This window comes from Pseudophryne corroboree, chromosome 8, assembly GCF_028390025.1.
Source record: "Pseudophryne corroboree isolate aPseCor3 chromosome 8, aPseCor3.hap2, whole genome shotgun sequence".
In the NCBI taxonomy this organism is placed as follows: domain Eukaryota; kingdom Metazoa; phylum Chordata; class Amphibia; order Anura; family Myobatrachidae; genus Pseudophryne; species Pseudophryne corroboree.
The window spans coordinates 139,483,506-139,504,577 of NC_086451.1; the positions used below are offsets into that span (position 1 = coordinate 139,483,506).

A 21,072-nucleotide genomic window follows, 5' to 3' on the forward strand; every position below is an offset into this window, starting at 1 on the left:
TTTTGCAGATGATGTCTTTCAATGTATTGGCAAACCTGAAACCTCATTGGAGGCCATTTTGGAGAAGCTACAGGTTTATGGTTCTATGGGGGTAATTCAGACCTAATCTCTTTTGTGTGAATTTGCAAGGCAGCTGATTATCGATTGGCTGCGCATGCATATGGATCGTAGTGCGTACATGCAAGGCCAAACTGCAAAAAAAAATCCAGCTACTTTTTTGATCACTAGGCTTACGCAAGTTGATCGATGGGAAGGGGGCATTTGGGGGTGGTAACTGGGCAGCAACAAGCATTTTCAGAGAGGATGTGCGTGACGTCAGCTCTGGCTCTGGCTGATGAAGTTATTGAAGGGTTGGAGTAATTTTTTGCTTTCTTTTCTTGGTAGGGACAACCTTATTAAGATGTTATTCTTAACAAAATAATGCATTTGCTGCAGTCCCTTCCTATTCTCCTTACTTAGGACAATGCTAAACATATTAATTCTATGTTTCGTAACTTTATTTGGAAAGGTGGGTATGCTAGAATTAACTCCGCAAATTATATCAACCTAAAGCAAATGGGGGATAAACTTCCCCAATGTCACTAAGTATAACCAAGCAGCTATATTACGTTACTTGCGTGATTGAATTATGTTCCTCTTGGTCCTGAGTGGGCTATGTTGGAGCTCTTCCCTGATTATCAAATATTTACTAGGGGAAGTAAGACACTATTATTAGCTATCAGAGCAGTGGGTAGGAATACCATTCTCCAAAACTTGATTTAAAGTGAACCTCCCTCTTTTGCTCTCTTTAATGAAAAGTTAGGATGTGTTTAGAATGGATTGCGTAAGAAGATCAATGTACAGTAAGTGTGCCCTCTCCTGGGGTAGATGGGCATCTCCAAACACACATCAGCAAGAAAAACAACACACTTGTCCAGGGTTTTCATGCAATCTAGTTGTAGCTGGATTCAGTATGACAGCCCCATGGATGGGATGCTGGTGGTCAGAATACTGACAGCGGAACCCCGAGCATCAGAATCCCGACAGCCCCCCAGAAATTACCATAACCCTCACCTGTTTCCTAACCTTAACCTTCCCCGGTGGTGCCCAACTGTAACCTCCCCTTCTTAGTGCCTAACCCTAACCTCCACTGCCCGGTACCTAACCATACCCTTCCCGTCCCCCTTCTGATACCTAAACCTAACCTCCCACCCCTATGGCAGGACAAAAGCGCATCCCACTGAAAGAACGATTGAGATTAAGGGCATCCTATTTTGCCAGTCTGAAGGCATAAATACCCAAAGTGGATGCCTGCCTTCTCTCTCCATCCACAACCCCAGGAACCTTTAACCGGGTTTTACTAATGCCCATAAGATTTAACCAGTCTGTTTTGCAATCACAGATATTTTCCTCGGTTTTTAAATCATATAGGTCAGAAACTTAGGACATACATATCTCATGTGTACAACCTTACCAGTGCTTTTATCACAATTGGATTGAGACACTGTGGTAAACAGAGCAACGTGCAGGTTTCTTCTTTGAAGTTTGGCAGAACTACAGTACATTGGCTTACTTCCCAATACCAGTAAAGATCAAATTCACAAGAGCTTACCAGACTCTGCTTGGTATGAGCTCAAAATGGTTGATAATAACCCCCTGATATCTTTCAGTTAATTTCGACTGAAATATTTGTAGCTATTCTATCATCTCCATTGTCCACAAATATCCCCCTGGGCACACCCCTCTTTTGAATATTTGATTTATTTATTATACTCAACCCACCGATTTCTCTATTATGGCTAACAGAATAAACTCATTCCCACAGGATAAAACAGCATACCCTATTTATTATCACTGCTGTGTACAGCATTTTGGAACTTTGTTGCACCCTATAAATAAATTCTGATAAATAATAATAATAATAATAAAAATAATAATAATGTCCTCTCTAAGAAAATGACATTAAAAAATTAATACTTTTAGAACAATGGGGGTAATTCCAAGTTGATCGCTGCAGGATTTTTGTTAGCAATTGGGCAAAACCATGTGCACTGCAGGGGTGGCAGATATAACATGTGCAGAGAGAGATAGATTTGGGTGTGGTGTGTTCAATCTGCAATCTAATTTGCAGTGTAAAAATAAAGCAGTCAGTATTTACCCTGCACAGAGATAAAATAACCCACCCAAATCTAACTCTTTCTGCACATGTTATATCTGCCTCCCCTGTAGTGCACATGGTTTTGCCTAATTGCTATAAAAAATCCTGCTGCGATGAATTTGGAATTACCCCCCAATATCAGGGACATTTATGAAATCTTGGATTTTTATTTTTTTTATTTTTTTTTAAATGAACATAGAATTATCCTTTTAATTAATGCACGAACAACCACTTGGTAATGCAGGAAAGTAACATGATTTTCCCCAGCAGACTATTACAGCGCACAGGGGAAAGTAGTCTATAGGAAACAGTTATATTGTGGCTGCCAATTTTAGATATAATTTTATAATGAAAGCTAATATCTAATTGTTTGCTATGGACTAAAGCATCTCTTTGATGAACACCAGTTTTAATAAATGTTCCTGATTGTTTACTAGTCAAAAGATAAACAAGACTCTTACACCTACTCAATGTATAATAGTATGCAAAATCTTTGACTATGGGGAATGTTTTATATATATTTGTCATGATTTCAACAAACCTTTCATCATTTAATCAACATATATTTTTTTTTGGTAATTCATTCAACACTGAAAGTCAATAGAACCATCCTTCTATCTCACAGTTACTGTCATCACATTTTTTTTTCCAAAAAAGGACCTTTAAAAAGAAACTACATCTGTCATGCTGTAAGTAAATTTAATTTTTCTTATTTTCAAAATAACTAATTAGCAAATGGATACGTGCTCATCTGCATGCTAATATTTCTTACCAGTTGTAAATACAACTTTCTTAGTAACCAGTCTGGTTTCAATGATAGAGAACTGGGGCAACTCCAGAGCAGGTACTCCTGTCACAGCCGCCTCTTCCCCTCCCTGCCAGAAGAACTCAATGTCATCTGTTGTGTAACCATCTGAAAGGTAAAATAAAAAATGTCAGTTGTTCAGTTAAAGGTAAAATACTTACAACCTATAGTATCTTTGTGTCTTTTACGTCTTCAATGATAACATGGGTAACTGTTTGTTTTTTTTGCTGTTTACTGTTTATTTTATTTTGTAATTGAGCATAAAAACAAACTGCTGCTTTATTAAACCAGTTTGTAACCAGAATACTTGTGGTTGGAATTTTAATTGTACTTTATCCCACCTTGGTTGATATGTTTCATTAGAGAAAGCATTCTGTCACTTTGCATTAACCAGTCAATGAATGACAGTCCTTGGTGTTTTATGAAGGATGCAGAGAGTCAATGTGCTTAAAAGAAATTGCTCAGGATTAAAAAAATAAAAATTCTCATTACTCAGAAGATAAACATTGAATTTTATCTGTGCCACATATCGGTGACACTCAGCATTGAGAAATCTTATACTGAATCTGAGAGACTTTTACAGGACACGATTACCTACAAATCACTAGATTTGGATGAAGCCACTTCATATTAATGTAGACTCTCTCCTCTTAAAGAAAGCTCTGGACCAAAAAATACTTATCAATGCAAAGTTTGCACTCCTATATATCACAACTCCGGGAATCCCTCAGGCCTGGAACACATCAGAAAGAAGTGTTCCCAGCCAGTCCGACGTGCAACGGGACAATATATTGTGCCATGGATACACTGTGGACCACAGTGTGCAATGCAGTGGATGACAGCGACATTGTACCATGCATTTAGCAGCATGGCATCATACACATTATGTTCTGATTGACCATGCCGCATGGCCAACCGGAATGTATCATAAATGACCCACGGGAGCACGTAATTGTGAATACATACTGTTATCCACACAATATGTTATTCCAATTTCCCTGGAAACTACATATCGGGCCGATATTGCTCAAGTCTGTACCCAACCCTACTTCTGCAGTACGATTTAGAATATTATTACTATTATCATTAAATTAAAAAATATACATTTACAAGCTTTTTTTTTACAGTATAAAGGTCTCTGCTAATGATCATCATCAACAGCACAGATCTTTTCTCAAGGGGCAATGTCAGATTAAGGGGGGGGGGGGGACTGGGGTCAAGTACCCCGGTCACCCCTCTCTGAGAGGGTGCCCTACCACAGATCAGATTTTTATTACTGATCCAATCCACAGCACTGCAGCCTGCACCAGCACCATGCTGACAGACAGCTGTAACGGCACACAGAGTAGTACTGGGCTGCTGGAGGCTGCCAATGGATGGTGAAGCTGCAGGCAAGGAGGGGGCAGGATACAGGAAGAAGGGAAGGCATGGACACAGCATATGGAGGATGAAGAAGAGATAGTGATGAAGAAGAGATAGCTACTTGCAGCCAGTGCAGTAAGAAATTAACAGACAGTAATGATTTTTTTTTTTATTGTTAGCAATTACATTTGAATTAAGAAAAGCTCTGCTGCAAACAGAGCACAGGGCTCCTGACACCAGACTAGTTGGCCAGGCAATAGGTTGGGGTGGTGGTTAGTATTGTATTGGGAGTCAGAGTGACAAACCTGTTGCTGTAACTGCTTTATTTTGTATGGCATTCGTGACCTGCAGTAATTCCAAATGTGTTACCCGCTGTGCAGTGGCTGCTAAGCTGCAGTATATAAACAATCCACTGCTTTTACCATACCGCCACTGGTTGTGATCCCATTCAGCGGTCATTAAGCAGAAAAACTCACATAGGGCCTAATTCAGACCTGATCGCTAAGGTGCATTTTTTGCATCCCCGCGATCAGGTAGATGCCGCCTGCAGGGAGAGGGGGAAATCGCTGTGGAGGGGTGTAATCTCTCTGCACAGCTCAGGACTTACTCTTCTAGTGTGATGATCCGGCCAGGAGTTTACGTCAGGAACCCTCCCTTCAAACGGCTGGACACGCCTGCGTTTTTGCGGACACTCCCTGGAAACGGTCAGGTGACAGGTGACACCCACAAATGGCCTCTTCCTGTCAATCTTTCTTTGTTCGTTCCATGCGCAGTTCTGACCTGATCACAGTGCTTCACAAAAAGCTAGCATGCGATCAGGTCTGAATGACCCCCCATCTTCCTGCAGGTGGAGCAGATGGAGCAGATGTAACATGTGCAGAGAGAGTTAGATTTGGGTGGGTTATTTTGGTTCTGTGCTGAGTCAATACTGGCTACTTTATTTTTACACTGCAATTTAGAACACACCCCACCCAAATCTAACTCTCTCTGCACATGTTATATCTGCCCCCCTGCAGTGCCCATGGGCCCTCATTCAGAGTTGATCACACGTAGCAACTTTTTGCTGCTCATGCAATCAACTTGACCACCGGTGGGCCCCACTGCCTGGGGCCCCACCTCCTTCTCTATGGATCAGGTTCCAGACTGTGCACTTTAATTATACATATGTTACCTTATACTGGATTATGGTGTATATTCTACCGTGCATTGCCGTTATTAATTTGTTATTAATCTGGTACATTATCATGCATGCAGCAGCTGAATTTACTGTATATATTTATGAAGGGGCCCAGAGATTGCACTATCTAATGGTTAGTCAAACCAATGAAGTGGCAGGCCACACCCCCTCTGCAGACTGGCCACACCCATAACATGGGCCCCTACCACTGCATTCCCCCGGTGGGCCCTACATGCCCCAGTTGCAATCACAGTCTTCGATGGAGCTCCCTTCAGCACAGCTGCATGGCTGCACCTCCCCCAGTGTCTCCCAGATACCAGCAGCAGTGATGGCACCCCCTGCTGCTGGCTGCTCTTATATATACAGATGTGGCATCATACCTCATGGCACACCAGGTCGTGTGAGAATCTTGTAGCATCAGGCATCTTGTTTTGCTTCTTTTCTTGCCAAAAATGCACCTCAGTCTCAATGCAAATAGACTAAGATGCACAAGGAGACTATGCTGATTCATTTGATATGACTCTTGTATATCTGCGTGCGACTGAGTCTCTGAATCTATATATCATATACAGACTTAGTCCCACACAATATACAAGTGTAATATATCAAATAAACAGTCTCCTCATTTTTTTTAGGTGCATTGTGACTAAGATGCATTTTTGGCAAAATAGGATTTTAATTACCTACCGGTAAATCCTTTTCTCGTAGTCCGTAGGGGATACTGGGATTCCATTTAGTACCATGGGGTACTAAAATGGTTCCTTTCTGTCAATCACTCTACAATAAAAATCTCAGTGGGAGTTTATGTAAATATGTGTCCTCACACATCTATCCTCAATACGCCAAGCAGTGTAAGATGCCTGGTGTGATTGAGCTGCCAGGTCCCATGCAACTCTGCTAATGTTGAATGTATTTTTCTCTTACGTCCTAGGGGATTCTGGGAATCCATTAAGTACCATGGGGTATAGATGGGTCCACTAGGAGCAATGGGCACTTTAAGAAATTGATAGTGTGCGCTGGCTCCTCCCTCTATGCCCCTCCTACCAGACTCAGTCTAGGAAACTGTGCATGAGGAGACGGACATACTGAGAGTGGAACGCACTTTTACTTTTTTCAGCCTCCGAGTGCTGCTTCCTTCATTCATCTTATATATATATATATATATATATATAAATATATATTGGTAAGGAAAGTATGAGGGATTTATAGCGACCACTGGTGTCTACAGTAAGGTAGTATGCCAGATTGATATAAAAAGAATTGCAATTTATTAACACAGTATATCACATATAAAAAAATATATAAAAAATGGGACAATAAATACAAACACAGTTGAGCTAAAGTACTTAAAATAAATAAATAACTACAATAAAATTGTTAAAAAGGTTATTCCTTATCTGGATATGAGGTCAGTATAAGTCTACCAACGTGTTTCGTCAAATAGACTTCATCAAGGGGCTAAGGTGAAGTGGGACTGAATGATAATTTATAGTGGTGATAATCAGGAACTAATTGTGACATAACTTTCTGTTAGGAAAACAGCAAATCATAACGTGGCTTTAAAATAATATTAATATATTACTTTATGATTTACTGACCTCATAGCCAGATAACGAATATATGCTCCACAATAGTGAATGTTAGGTCCCCTATGTCTGATCCATGTAACTCCGAAAAATGTCGAGGCAGACTGTGTGTCTTAATATTATTCTTTATATTTCGTAGATGTTCCTGTATTCAAAGTTTTACAGGCCTTTTTGTCTTCCCTACATAAGCCAAATCGCATTTACATTTAATTCGATATATTAAAAATGTGGTATTACATGATACCATTTCTTTTAGGGTATATTTAGACCCCCCCATCAAGTTGCCATTGGAAGTTTTTTTCTCCATGTGTTTGCAACAAATACATTTCCTACACGGAAAGCAACCAGTTGTTTTTGTGAGGAAGGGAACAGAATAATTTTTACTAATAGTGGGTTTTAGTCTACTTGGGGCTAATATCTGTTTTAAATTGGGCACCCTTTTATATACCACGGGTGGTTTTTCAGGAAGACAAGGACCCAATATCGGGTCTTTTAACAAAATATCCCAATGTTTATTTAGGACTTTTCTTATCATATTAGAATCTCTGTTGTATTGTGTACAATATTGGGAGCCCCTACCACTGAGCTCACATCCTAGGGTGGTTGGTGGCACTTATTACATCTGCCCTAATGTATATGTGGTTCCTGGAAACACCTGTGTGATAATGCAAAATTGATCTGGCATTGTACTGTATTTTAAATTGGATGTTTTAACATCAATACATTATTATTAATCTAAGGCATTTGGCCAAATGTTTTGGGTGTTCATATCCTTGGTGAGAGGGTATCGTTACAAGAGGATTACCTTTTGGCTGAATTTGAATCAGAATTGTGTCTTCATCCCAAGTTGAATATTAAATTAAGTCCGATTAGGAATACATCGTTGGGACATTCACCATACAACAAATTGTTTATGGACTCTATTCGGACAATTTCATGTTTATAGCGCCCTCCTGGTCCATCTTATATATATATATATATATATTTTTTTTTATTATTATTATTTTTTTCTAATTGTAAACTTTCAGCTCGGCTCCATCTGCACAGATCACAGGGCTTAAAGATACACATGAACAAAATGCACTTGAGTAAAGTGCACCAGCCAACCAGTACAAAGACAATACATATATATATATATATATATATATATATATATATTTCTATTTTTAAACCTGCAGCTCGGTTCCAACTGTATGGATCACAGGGATTATAAATGCACGTTACTGAAATGCATTTTAGTAAAGCGCACCAACCAACCAGTACAAAATTAATATATATATATGTTTTATTTTTTTTAACCTGCAGCTTGGTTCCAACTGCATGGATCACAGGGTTTATAGATGCACGTTACTAAAATGTACTTTAGTAAAGCGTACCAACCAACCAGGACAAAACAATATATATATATATATATATATATATATATATAAAATATATATTTTAAAACCTGCAGCTTGGTTTCAACTGTGTGGATCACAGGGTTTATAGATACACGTCAACAACATGCACTTGAGAAAGTACAGTCAATACAACAGAGTGCAAAACAACACACAGAAGTGTGCAGTGTGCCCCTATATACACAGTCACTATACTGCAGAGCTACAATTAGTCTGGAGTCTCTTTAAGGACACAGCCAGCCAAAACAGCAGAGTACAGTGCAGTGTGCCCATATACAGTTACTATAATGCAAAGCCATAATTAGTCTCTGGATTGACGCAGCAGAGTATAGCACAGTGTTTCCCTAGTATATATACACTGTCTCTATACTGCACATCCACTCAGAGATATCTGGAGTATCTGGAGTCTGAACACAGTACAGCAAAAACAGCAGAGTATAGCGCAACATGCAGCATTGCCTTATATACACTGTCACTATACTGCACAGCCACTTAGTGAAGATATAATATATACTATATAGTATACAAACACAGCACTGTGTCTGGCTGCTGTGTGCTACAGAAAAAAAGGGAGAAAAAGAAGGCTCTTGTGTGGGCGCACTCTTAGAAAGAAAGGAAAATTCCTATAACATATAAAGAGAAATACTTAAAACATAACTTTTAATGTTGACGTTTATAATGAAAGTACCCATATAGCTGATCCATATAAGAGAAAAAGTGTGATGATAAGAATTTTAAAATGTTTTGGTCTGTTTAATCACAAATGTGATTGGAATGGTTGTAGACATTTGTTCGTCTTACCCCCATTTCCCCTGACCAGTACAGAATACCTGTATTGATGGAACCAAGGAGTGGTCATAAGAATTATTTGATAAGTACGTCCCACTAGGGCTACTTAATTCAAAGATAGGTGGTCTCCTGCCTTCAACAGGACCTGACTTTCTAACGTAAGCCACAAAAATTACAAAAATTGGTCGTAAGTCTCAAATGAAGAGAGGGAAGTAAGAATTAGTGGTGATACTGCTGTTGGCGTCGCAACTCACATAGGGAGGGAAATAGTCCCTGCTCTACAACACCGGGTATTCGCAGGAAGTCTCCTCTCCCGGTACTAACCCGGCCCAACGCTGTTTGGCTTCCAAGATCGGACGAGATCGGGCATTGGCAGCGTGGTATGATAGTAGAGAATTTACATGACAGTACACAAATGAGAGTGCACCTATATAAGAAAATATAGGTAAAATAGAAAAAAGAGAAAGGGAAGAATGAAAGAAAATGAGAACAGTATACACAAGGAAAGAGATGAATTAGTACAGTACAAATGGGTGGATCTGCTTTCTGCGTTAGACACAGCTCATCAAATCCCAACTCTGTGGTATTGTGCTCCGTGAATCGCAGATGAGAGTCCACGAAAAAATAGTAAAGTGTGAACAAGGGGTATGAAATATATGATTTAATTAAATTATCAGTGAAAAATTGTCACAAGAAGGAATTGAAGTAGAATGAGATTATGTATGTCCTCAGAGAAATCCTCATGATATTTTAAACATCACTCACCTCTCTAACCCGGAAGTGAACAAGCACGCGTTTTCCACGGGGGGGGCACACACGGAGTGAACTTTCAGCTCCTGCATGGGCACCTGACGATGCCCTGACCTGCCTTTCTTTTTCCAATTTTGGTGACCGTAAGCCCACTGCTGTTCTGTGTACAAAGTGCACAGACAGCAACACTTTATGTGCATTTATTAACATGCTTTATTAGACAATATGTGATTAGACCTGTGTAGCACACATACAGATCACTGTTATAGCGCTGGTGACCGTAAGCCCACTGCGGTTCTGTGTACATTGTGCACAGACAGCAACATTTGATGTGCATTTATTAATTTGCTTTATTCTACTATATGTGATTAGACCTGTGTAGCACACATACAGTTCTTTGTTATAGTGCTACTGCCTAAAAGCAAAACATATATAGCATAAAATCTTCCCCTCATCCCTTTCCTTGTGTATACTGTTCTCATTTTCTTTCATTCTTCCCTTTCTCTTTCTTCTATTTTCTTATATAGGTGCACTCTCATTGGTGTACTGTCATGTAAATTCTCTACTATCATACCACGCTGCCAATGCCCGATCTCGTCCGATCTTGGAAACCAAACAGCGTTGGGCCGGGTTAGTACCGGGAGAGGAGACTTCCTGCGAATACCCGGTGTTGTAGAGCAGGGACTATTTCCCTCCCTATGTGAGTTGTGACGCCAACAGCAGTATCACCACTAATTCTTACTTCCCTCTCTTCATTTGAGACTTACAAGCAATTTTTGTAATTTTTGGGGCTTACGTTAGAAAGTCAGGTCCTGTTGAAGGCAGGAGACCACCTATCTTTGAATTAAGTAGCCCTAGTGGGACGTACTTATTAAATAATCCTTATGACCACTCCTTGGTTCCATCAATACAGATATTCTGTACTGGTCAGGGGAAATGGGGGTAAGACGAACAAATGTCTACAACCATTCCAATCACATTTGTGATTAAACAGACCAGAACATTTTAAAATTCTTATCATCACACTTTTTCTCTTATATGGATCAGCTATATGGGTACTTTCATTAGAAACGTCAACATTAAAAGTTATGTTTTAAGTATTTCTCTTTATATGTTATAGGAATTTTCCTTTCTTTCTAAGAGTGCGCCCACACAAGAGCCTTCTTTTTCTCCCTTTTTTTCTAGCATATGTACTCTCTGGCTCTGGGCGCACCACCAATTAGGACCACATTATCGATCGAAGTAAAAAACAATTTTTTTTCTTCTTTTTCCCTATTTTGGAGTGTTTAATTGTCCAAATCTTGGTTCTCTAGTATCAATACAGCACTAATTTGACCGGTGCCGATCGCCTCTTGCCTAGTCATACGTGCTGTGTGCTACAGCCAGACACAGTGCTGTGTTTGTATACTATAGAGTATATATATATATATATATATATATATATACATATATATATAATATTAATAACGTGGAATTGAAAATAAATAACAATCAGGTGCAGCCGAGGCGCATCAATGCTGCAGGTAGCTGAGCTGCTGCACCACAATGGGAAGCGGTGGAGGGGTCCGGCGCCACAGAAAACAAAGCAGCTCCAGTCCCAGCCAGTCACTCATACACAGCCGGCACCGCTGAGGAAGGAGCTGAGAGTAAAATGGCGCCGCCTCACTCTCAGCTCCTGGACATCACAAAAATGGCAACGGCCGCGGAGTTGAGTGAAATCCCACAATAGTCTCTGACGTCTGCACTCTGCAGCAGCAGCTCAGCGGACGGAGCAGGCCAGCGGCCGTGTACTAGAGATGAGCGGGTTCGGTTCCTCGGAAACCGAACCCCCCCGAACTTCACCCATTTTACATGGGTCCGAGCCATACTCGGATTCTCCCGTATGGCTCGGTTAACCCGAGCACGCCCGAACGTCATCATCCCGCTGTCGGATTCTCGCGAGATTCGGATTCTATATAAGGAGCCGCGCGTCGCCGCCATTTTTCACTCGTGCATTGGAAATTATAGTGAGAGGACGTGGCTGGCGTCCTCTCACTTTGTTTCAGGGGGCTGCATATCTTTATTCTGGGGACCAGCAGTATTATAGGAGGAGTACAGTGCAGAGTTTTGCTGACCAGTGACCACCAGTATTATACGTTCTCTACCTGAAAAACGCTCCATATCTGTGCTCAGTGTGCTGCATATATCTGTGCTCACACTGCTTTATTGTGGGGACTGGGGACCAGCAGTATTATAGGAGGAGTACAGTGCAGAGTTTTGCTGACCAGTGATCACCAGTATTATACGTTGTCTGCCTGAAAAATGCTCCACATCTGTGCTCAGTGTGCTGCATATATCTGTGCTCACACAGCTTTATTGTGGGGACTGGGGACCAGCAGTATTATATAGGAGGAGTACAGTGCAGAGTTTTGCAGACCAGTGACCACCAGTATTATACGTTGTCTGCCTGAAAAACGCTCCATATCTGTGCTGCATTGTAGTATATAGTAGGAGTACAGTGCATAATTTTGCTGACCACCAGTATATAATATTAGGAGTATGGTACAGAAGGCCACTGCTCTACCTACCTCTGTGTCGTCAAGTATACTATCCGTCCATACCTGTGGTGCATTTAAGTTTTGCACAGTTTGCTGACCACAGTATATAATATATAGCAGTACGGTACAGTAGGCCACTGCTCTACCTACCTCTGTGTCGTCAAGTATACTATCGATCCATACCTGTGGTGCATTTAAGTTTTGCACAGTTTGCTGACCACCAGTATATAATATATAGCATTACGGTACAGTAGGCCACTGCTCTACCTACCTCTGTGTCGTCAAGTATACTATCCATCAATACCTGTGGTGCATTTCAGTTTTGCACAGTTTGCTGACCACCAGTATATAATATATAGCAGTACGGTACAGTAGGCCACTGCTCTACCTACCTCTGTGTCGTCAAGTATACTATCCATCCATACCTGTGGTGCATTTCAGTTGTGCGCAGTATATATAGTAGTAGGCCATTGCTATTGATACTGGCATATAATTCCACACATTAAAAAATGGAGAACAAAAATGTGGAGGGTAAAATAGGGAAAGATCAAGATCCACTTCCACCTCGTGCTGAAGCTGCTGCCACTAGTCATGGCCGAGACGATGAAATGCCATCAACGTCGTCTGCCAAGGCTGATGCCCAATGTCATAGTAGAGAGCATGTAAAATCCAAAACACAAATGTTCAGTAAATTGACCCAAAAATCAAAATTAAAAGCGTCTGAGGAGAAGCGTAAACTTGCCAATATGCCATTTACGACACGGAGTGGCAAGGAACGGCTGAGGCCATGGCCTATATTCATGGCTAGTGGTTCAGCTTCACATGAGGATGGAAGCACTCATCCTCTCGCTAGAAAAATGAAAAGACTTAAGCTGGCAAAAGCACAGCAAAGAACTGTGCGTTCTTCTAAATCACAAATCCCCAAGGAGAGTCCAATTGTGTCGGCTGCGATGCTTGACCTTCCCAACACTGGACCACGCCTTCCACCATTTGCACGCCCCCTGCAAGTGCTGGAAGGAGCACCCGCAGTCCAGTTCCTGATAGTCAAATTGAAGATGTCACTGTTGAAGTACACCAGGATGAGGATATGGGTGTTGCTGGCGCTGAGGAGGAAATTGACAAGGAGGATTCTGATGGTGAGGTGGTTTGTTTAAGTCAGGCACCCGGGGAGACACCTGTTGTCCGTGGGACAAATATGGCCATTGACATGCCTGGTCAAATTACAAAAAAAAATCACCTCTTCGGTGTGGAATTATTTTAACACAAATGCGGACAACAGGTGTCAAGCCGTGTGTTGGCTTTGTCAAGCTGTAATAAGTAGGGGTAAGGACGTTAACCACTTTGGAACATCCTCCCTTATACGTCACCTGCAGCGCATTCATCATAAGTCCGTGACAAGTTCAAAAACTTTGGATGACAGCAGAAGCAGTCCACTGACTACAAAATCCATTCCTCTTGTAACCAAGCTCCTGCAAACCACACCACCAACTCCCTCAGTGTCAATTTCCTCCTTACACAGGAAAGCCAATAGTCCTGCAGGCCATGTCACTGGCAAGTCTGACGAGTCCTCTCCTGCCTGGGATTCCTCCGATGCATCCTTGAGTGTAACGCCTACTGCTGGCGCTGCTGTTTTTGCTGCTGGGAGTCGATGGTCATCCCAGAGGGGAAGTCGGAAGACCACTTGTACTACTTCCAGTAAGCAATTGACTGTCCAACAGTCCTTTGCGAGGAAGATGAAATATCACAGCAGTCATCCTGCTGCAAAGCGGATAACTCAGGCCTTGGCAGCCTGTGCAGTGAGAAACGTGTTTCCGTTATCCACCGTTAATTCACAGGCAACTACAGACTTGATTGAGATACGGTGTCCCCGGTACCAAATACCATCTAGGTTCCATTTCTCTAGGCAGGCGATACCGAAAATGTACACAGACCTCGGAAAAAGAGTCACCAGTGTCCTAAAAAATACAGTTGTACCCAATGTCCACTTAACCACGGACATGTGGACAAGTGGAGCAGGGCAGACTCAGGACTATATGACTGTGACAGCCCACTGTGTAGATGTATTGCCTCCTGCAGCAAGAACAGCAGTGGCAGCACCAGTAGCAGCATCTCGCAAACGCCAACTCGTTCCTAGGCAGGCTACGCTTTGTATCACCGCTTTCCAGAAGAGGCACACAGCTGACAACCTCTTATGGATACTGAGGAACATCATCGCAGAATGGCTTACCCAAAATGGACTCTCCTGGGGATTTGTGACATCGGACAACACCAGCAATATTGTGCGTGCATTACATCTGGGCAAATTCCAGCAAGTCCCATGTTTTGCACATACATTGAATTTGGTGGTGCAGAATTATTTAAAAAACAACAGGGGCGTGCAAGAGTTGCTGTCGGTGGCCCGAAGAATTGCGGGCCACTTTCGGCATTCAGCAACCGCGTGCCGAAGACTGGAGCACCAGCAAACACTCCTGAACCTGCCCTGCCATCATCTGAAGCAAGAGGTGGTAATGAGGTGGAATTCAACCCTCTATATGCTTCAGAGGATGGAGGAGCAGCAAAAGGCATTTCAAGCCTATACATCTGCCTACGATATAGGCAAAGGAGGGGGAATGCACCTGACTCAAGCGCAGTGGAGAATGATTTCAACGTTGTGCAAGGTTCTGCAACCCTTTGAACTTGCCACACGTGAAGTCAGTTCAGACACTGCCAGCCTGAGTCACGTCATTCCCCTCATCAGGCTTTTGCAGAAGAAGCTGGAGACCTTGAAGGAGGAGCTAAAACAGAGCGATTCCGCAAGGCATGTGGGACTTGTGGATGGAGCCCTTAATTCGCTTAACCAGGATTCACGGGTGGTCAATCTGTTGAAATCAGAGCACTACATTTTGGCCACCATGCTCGATCCTAGATTTAAAACCTAGTTTGTATCTCTCTTTCCGGCAGACACAAGTCTGCAGAGGTTCAAAGACCTGCTGGTGAGAAAATTGTCAAGTCAAGCGGAACGTGACCCGTCAACAGCTCCTCCTTCACATTCTCCCGCAACTGGGGGTGCGAGGAAAATGCTAAGAATTCCGAGCCCACCCGCTGGCGGTGATGCAGGGCAGTCTGGAATGAGTGCTGACGTCTGGTCCGGACTGAAGGACCTGCCAACGATTACTGACATGTCGTCTACTGTCACTGCATATGATTCTCTCACCATTGAAAGAATGGTGGAGGATTATATGAGTGACCACATCCAAGTAGGTACGTCAGACAGTCCGTACGTATACTGGCAGGAAAAAGAGGCAATTTGGAGGCCCTTGCAGAAACTGGCTTTATTTTACCTAAGTTGCCCACCATCCAGTGTGTACTCCGAAAGAGTGTTTAGTGCAGCCGCTCACCTTGTCAGCAATCGGCGTACGAGGTTACTTCCAGAAAATGTGGAGAAGATGATGTTCATCAAAATGAATTATAATCAATTCCTCCGTGGAGACATTCACCAGCAATTGCCTCCAGAAAGTACACAGGGACCTGAGATGGTGGATTCCAGTGGGGACGAATTAATAATCTGTGAGGAGGGGGATGTACACAGTGAAAGGGGTGAGGAATCGGATGATGAGGAGGAGGTGGACATCTTGCCTCTGTAGAGCCAGTTTGTGCAAGGAGAGATTGATTGCTTCTTTTTTGATGGGGGCCCAAACCAACCAGTCATTTCAGTCACAGTTGTGTGGCAGACCCTGTCGCTGAAATGATGGGTTTGTTAAAGTGTGCATGTCCTGTTTATACAACATAAGGGTGGTTGGGAGGGCCCAAGGACAATTCCATCTTGCACCTCTTTTTTTTTTCATTTTTCTTTGCATCATGTGCTGTTTGGCGACTATTTTTTTTGAAGTGCCATCCTGCCTGACACTGCAGTGCCACTCCTAGATGGGCCAGGTGTTTGTGTCGGCCACTTGTGTCGCTTAGCTTAGCCATCCAGCGACCTTGGTGCGCCTCTTTTTTTCTTTGCATCATGTGCTGTTTGGGGACTATTTTTTTGAAGTGCCATCCTGTCTGACAATGCAGTGCCACTCCCAGATGAGCCAGGTGTTTGTGTCGGCCACTTGTGTCGCTTAGCTTAGCCATCCAGCGACCTTGGTGCACCTCTTTTTTTCTTTGCATCATGTGCTGTTTGGGGACTATTTTTTTGAAGTGCCATCCTGTCTGACACTACAGTGCCACTCCTAGATGGGCCAGGTGTTTGTGTCGGCCACTTGTATCGCTTAGCTTAGTCACACAGCGACCTTGGTGCGCCTCTTTTTTTCTTTGCATCATGTGCTGTTTGGGGACTATTTTTTTGAAGTGCCATCCTGTCTGACACTGCAGTGCCACTCCTAGATGGGCCAGGTGTTTGTGTCAGCCACTTGTGTCGCTTAGCTTAGTCACACAGCGACCTTGGTGCGCCTCTTTTATTCTTTGCATCATGTGCTGTTTGGGGACAATTTTTTTGAAGTGCCATCCTGTCTGACACTGCAGTGCCACTCCTAGATGGGCCAGGTGTTTGTGTCGGCCACTTGTGTCGCTTAGCTTAGTCATCCAGCGACCTCGGTGCAAATTTTAGGACAAAAAATAATATTGTGAGGTGTGAGGTGTTCAGAATAGACTGAAAATGAGTGGAAATTATGGTTATTGAGGTTAATAATACAATGGGATCAAAATGACCCCCAAATTCTATGATTTAAGCTGTTTTTGAGGGGTTTTTGTAAAAAAACACCCAAATCCAAAACACACCCGAATCCGACAAAACATTTTCAGGGAGGTTTTGCCAAAACGCGTCCGAATCCAAAACACGGCCGCAGAACCGTATCCAAAACCAAAACACAAAACCCGAAAAATGTCCGGTGCACATCACTACCGTGTACTGGGGAAATCGCAGGGCAGCCATCAGAAATTGTGGGGCCCAGGACTGACAAAATAGGCAGCTTCCCCCCTTCCTAGCTGGGATTAGGGTCAAGGCAATAGGAGAAGTGTTTGTGATGGGAACAGGGGAACGATGGGTGGTGGGGACACAGTAGATGCAGGAACAGGAAGGAGGGAAAAGAAAAAAATCACACAGGTGACTGATGGGTGGGTAAGGGGGCATACAGACAGAGACACTGGTAACTGGAGTGGCCAGGCACGGAGACATACACTGTTGGTGAATTATTGGGGGAAAGGGACGATGAAATGGAGACATACACACTGCTGGTGATTGGGGAGGCAGGGTTTGCTCGGAGGGCGAACATGGAGACAATACTGTGGGTAGGTGGGGGTCAGGGTAGTGCCTGAGCGGGACATGGAGTTTTATATATATATATATACACACACACAGTATGGCTGGGGGGGCCTGAGTGGGACACTGAGACAGGGTGATTGAGCAGTCTGTGCAGAGCCGGCCATAGGCAAAGGAAAACTAGGCAATTGTCTAGGGCATTTGATATGCCTTGGGGCATCAGAAGCTTCTGCTGATTAAAATGATATGCAGCATGCCTATATTCTGTGTGTAGCATTTCATATGCAGATACAGCCACAGTCTCACACAGTATATAGGCATGCTGCATATAATTTTAATCAGCAGAAGCTGCTTGTGCAGCCTAGCTACATAGCAACGCAAATAAGATGCATTTTCATAAAAAAAGGTGCCCGATGTTAGCATTGAGGCAAGATTTATGAGGACACATCTGTATCCAAGCAGAGGCAGAGGTCACAGTGTTAGTGGCAGTGTGAGTGCTGTGTGCATGTGAGTGGGTTGGTTGTGCAGTAGTGTTCGGAATATGTGTAAGGAGCATTATGTGTGTCATGTAAAAATGCATTAATAATGTGCAACATATGTGTAGGGGGCACTATGTGTGTCATTATGTGTATAAGGGCATTAATAATTTGCAGCATATGTGTAACAGGGTACTACTGTATGTGTGTCATTATGTGTATAGGAGCACTAATAATGTGCAGCAAATGTGTAGGGGGCACTATGTGTGTCATTATATGTATAAGGGCATTAATAATGTACGGCATATGTGTAAAGGACATTATGTGTAAAAGGGCATTAATAAAGGCTGTCATAATGTGTAAGGCGCATTATGTTTATAAGGACATTAATAATGTGTAAGGTGCATTACTGTGTGGAATTATGTGTATAAGGTGCTCTACTATGTGGCGTTGCATATAGAAAGGGCACTACTGTGTCATCTAATGTGAATAAAGAGCAAAAGGGTGTGGTGTAATGTGAATAAGGAGCAATGCAGTGTGATGTAATGTGATTAAGGGGCTCTACTGTGAGGAGTAACGTTTAAGGTAAAGTGATACTACTGTGGGATGTAATATGAATTATGGACACTATCACATGATCAAATGTGAATAAAGTTGCAGTATTGTGTCGCGTAATTGGAATTGGGGTTACTATTGTGTGGCCATGCCTCTTGCCAGCAAAAACACACCCCTTTTTGGGCTGTGCATCAAATGTACGAACTGTTCCTATTTAAAATATAGGGGTGCAAACACCAAAATAAGGACTGCTTTGGGTGAGGGGTGATGGTGCTGGGAAAGGGGTGCAGGGTCAGAGGCGGTACCAACGGTGGCGCTAGGGGGCATCAGCCAAAATCTTGCCTAGGGCATCATATTGGTTAGGGCCGGCTCTGAGTCTGTGCCCTGAGTTGCGGCTCACCTACTTGAAGCAGATCTTGCAGGTCGGTGTGTTACTGCTTGGAGTGGAGTCACTTCTGCAGCCCCAGACTCTTGATTTTCATAACATTTATCTTCAGAGAGGGGGCCCAGGTGGCAGCAGCAGTGTAGATAGGTGCATCCAGCTGATTACAGCAGCAGCGCAAACAGTCATACATTGCAGAGATAGCGGTGCAGCGCCAACGGCACTGCACATTAGGAGCAGGCTGCAAGCCAACAGGAGTTTGCATATGGCAGTCAATCAGAAGCCGTTCCCTCCTGATTGGCTGCCATCCGCGAGCTCCTATTGGCTCACAGCCGGCTCCTAATGTGAAATGGCGCGGGCTCTTCACCACTATCTCTACAATGTATGACTGCCTGCGCTGCAGCTGCAATCAGTGGTAGTGGGCTCAAAGCAGGGCTAGCGGCAGTGGGCGCAATGCAGGGGGATCGGCGGCGGGAACAATGCAGGGGGAGAGTGTGGGGGCCCCTAATGTGTGGGGAGCCTTGGATGACAGCACCTGTCGCCCATAGTTGGATCCAGCCATGTGCGCAGCCCAGGACTTACTGTTCCAGTGTGACTGAATCCTGCTGATCAGGGCAGGGCCGGAGCTGATGTCACACACCCTCCATCAAAACGCTTGAATACGCCTGCGTTTTTCTGGACATTTCCTGTAAATGGTCAGTTGCCACCCATGAATGGCCTTTTCCTGTCAATCACCTTGCGTACGCCCGTGCAAATGGAACCTTCGAACCATCCCGCTGCTGGCCGGCAATGCCCATTGTAGCTGTCTGATGCGCCTGCGCAGTTTGGATCTGATCATCACTGTGTTCCTGCATCCATCAAGGTACATGCCCCCTGTTCCCCACATCACACAGGCAGAGGCGGCGACAGCTGATCCAGGCTCAGGTAATTGGAGGGGGTGCGGCCAATGGAGGGAGGTGAAGCCAGCCCTCCTGCTTTAGAAATATATTTTTTATTAAAGATGTCATGTGGCTGTAAAGCATCCGCACATGCTGGATAGGGGGTCATCAGGTGAGCAGCAGGGGCTGCGGGGGGAATCACTCACCATCGTACATGTCACGCCGGGAGAGAGGACACTGCTGCAGCTGCCTCTCTCCCCAGCGCAGCACACAGCAGGAGAGAGGCATGAATCACAGATGTGCGAAAAATCGCACATCTACGATCCATTACACGGACACGCGGGGGGACGTCCAGCACAGGGCAAGTCCGCCCCGTATACTGGATCCAGCCCCCAATTCCCCCGTGTGCACACATGCGAAAGCATTGCTCTTTTGCATGTTTAGGGCATCCCTCTGCCTACACAGCCATATTTGGAGTCGCAGCAGGTGCGTATGATGTTACGCAGCCGCAACGGCCTGCCCTGCAAATGGTCCAGACATGCCTGCATTGTCTGCCCCAAATGCCGCCGCGATGACCCCTCGCACCCTGCAAATGCCACTGCCTGTCAATCAGGCAGAGGTTTTCATAGATGTGAGATGCCATTACATCTTACAGTGTGCGCACGTACAGTGCGGCTTCTGTGCATGTGTACACTTTACAGGGCATCAGCATGCGAACACTGCCGCAGCAGCATTCCATGTTGAATTAGGCCCATAATCTTTACTGCATATGAGGACTGACAAGCCAAAAAATAACACATCATAATTAAGATATTGCTACTCTAATTTCTCCTTTATTATTGATAAACAGGTATTACAGGTGGAATGGATGTAAGGCAACAGGGATAAGCATGTAAATAAAGTAGGTAAAGTTAACCAAAAGGGATAAATTAACTAATGCCCCCTACACATTGTCGATATTCTGCTGAGATGCCCGACGGCTGATACGGCCGACAGACAACCCTATGGTGGTGG

General features: G+C 43.6%; 1 protein-coding gene and 2 pseudogenes across 2 annotated transcripts in view; 1 reads left to right on the plus strand and 2 right to left on the minus strand.

The window, feature by feature from the left end:
- LOC134948761 (gamma-aminobutyric acid receptor subunit beta-4) overlaps nt 1-21,072 on the minus strand; it is a 644,656-nt gene that overhangs the window by 93,325 nt on the left and 530,259 nt on the right. For both annotated transcript variants that reach the window (XM_063936970.1, XM_063936969.1), the window contains exon 6: nt 2,910-3,050. In XM_063936970.1, the coding sequence (XP_063793040.1) occupies nt 2,910-3,050 (141 nt within the window). The remainder of the gene's footprint in view (nt 1-2,909; nt 3,051-21,072) is intronic.
- Nucleotides 9,529-9,647, minus strand: LOC134950148 (5S ribosomal RNA; annotated as a pseudogene).
- LOC134950137 (5S ribosomal RNA) lies at nt 10,564-10,682 on the plus strand (annotated as a pseudogene).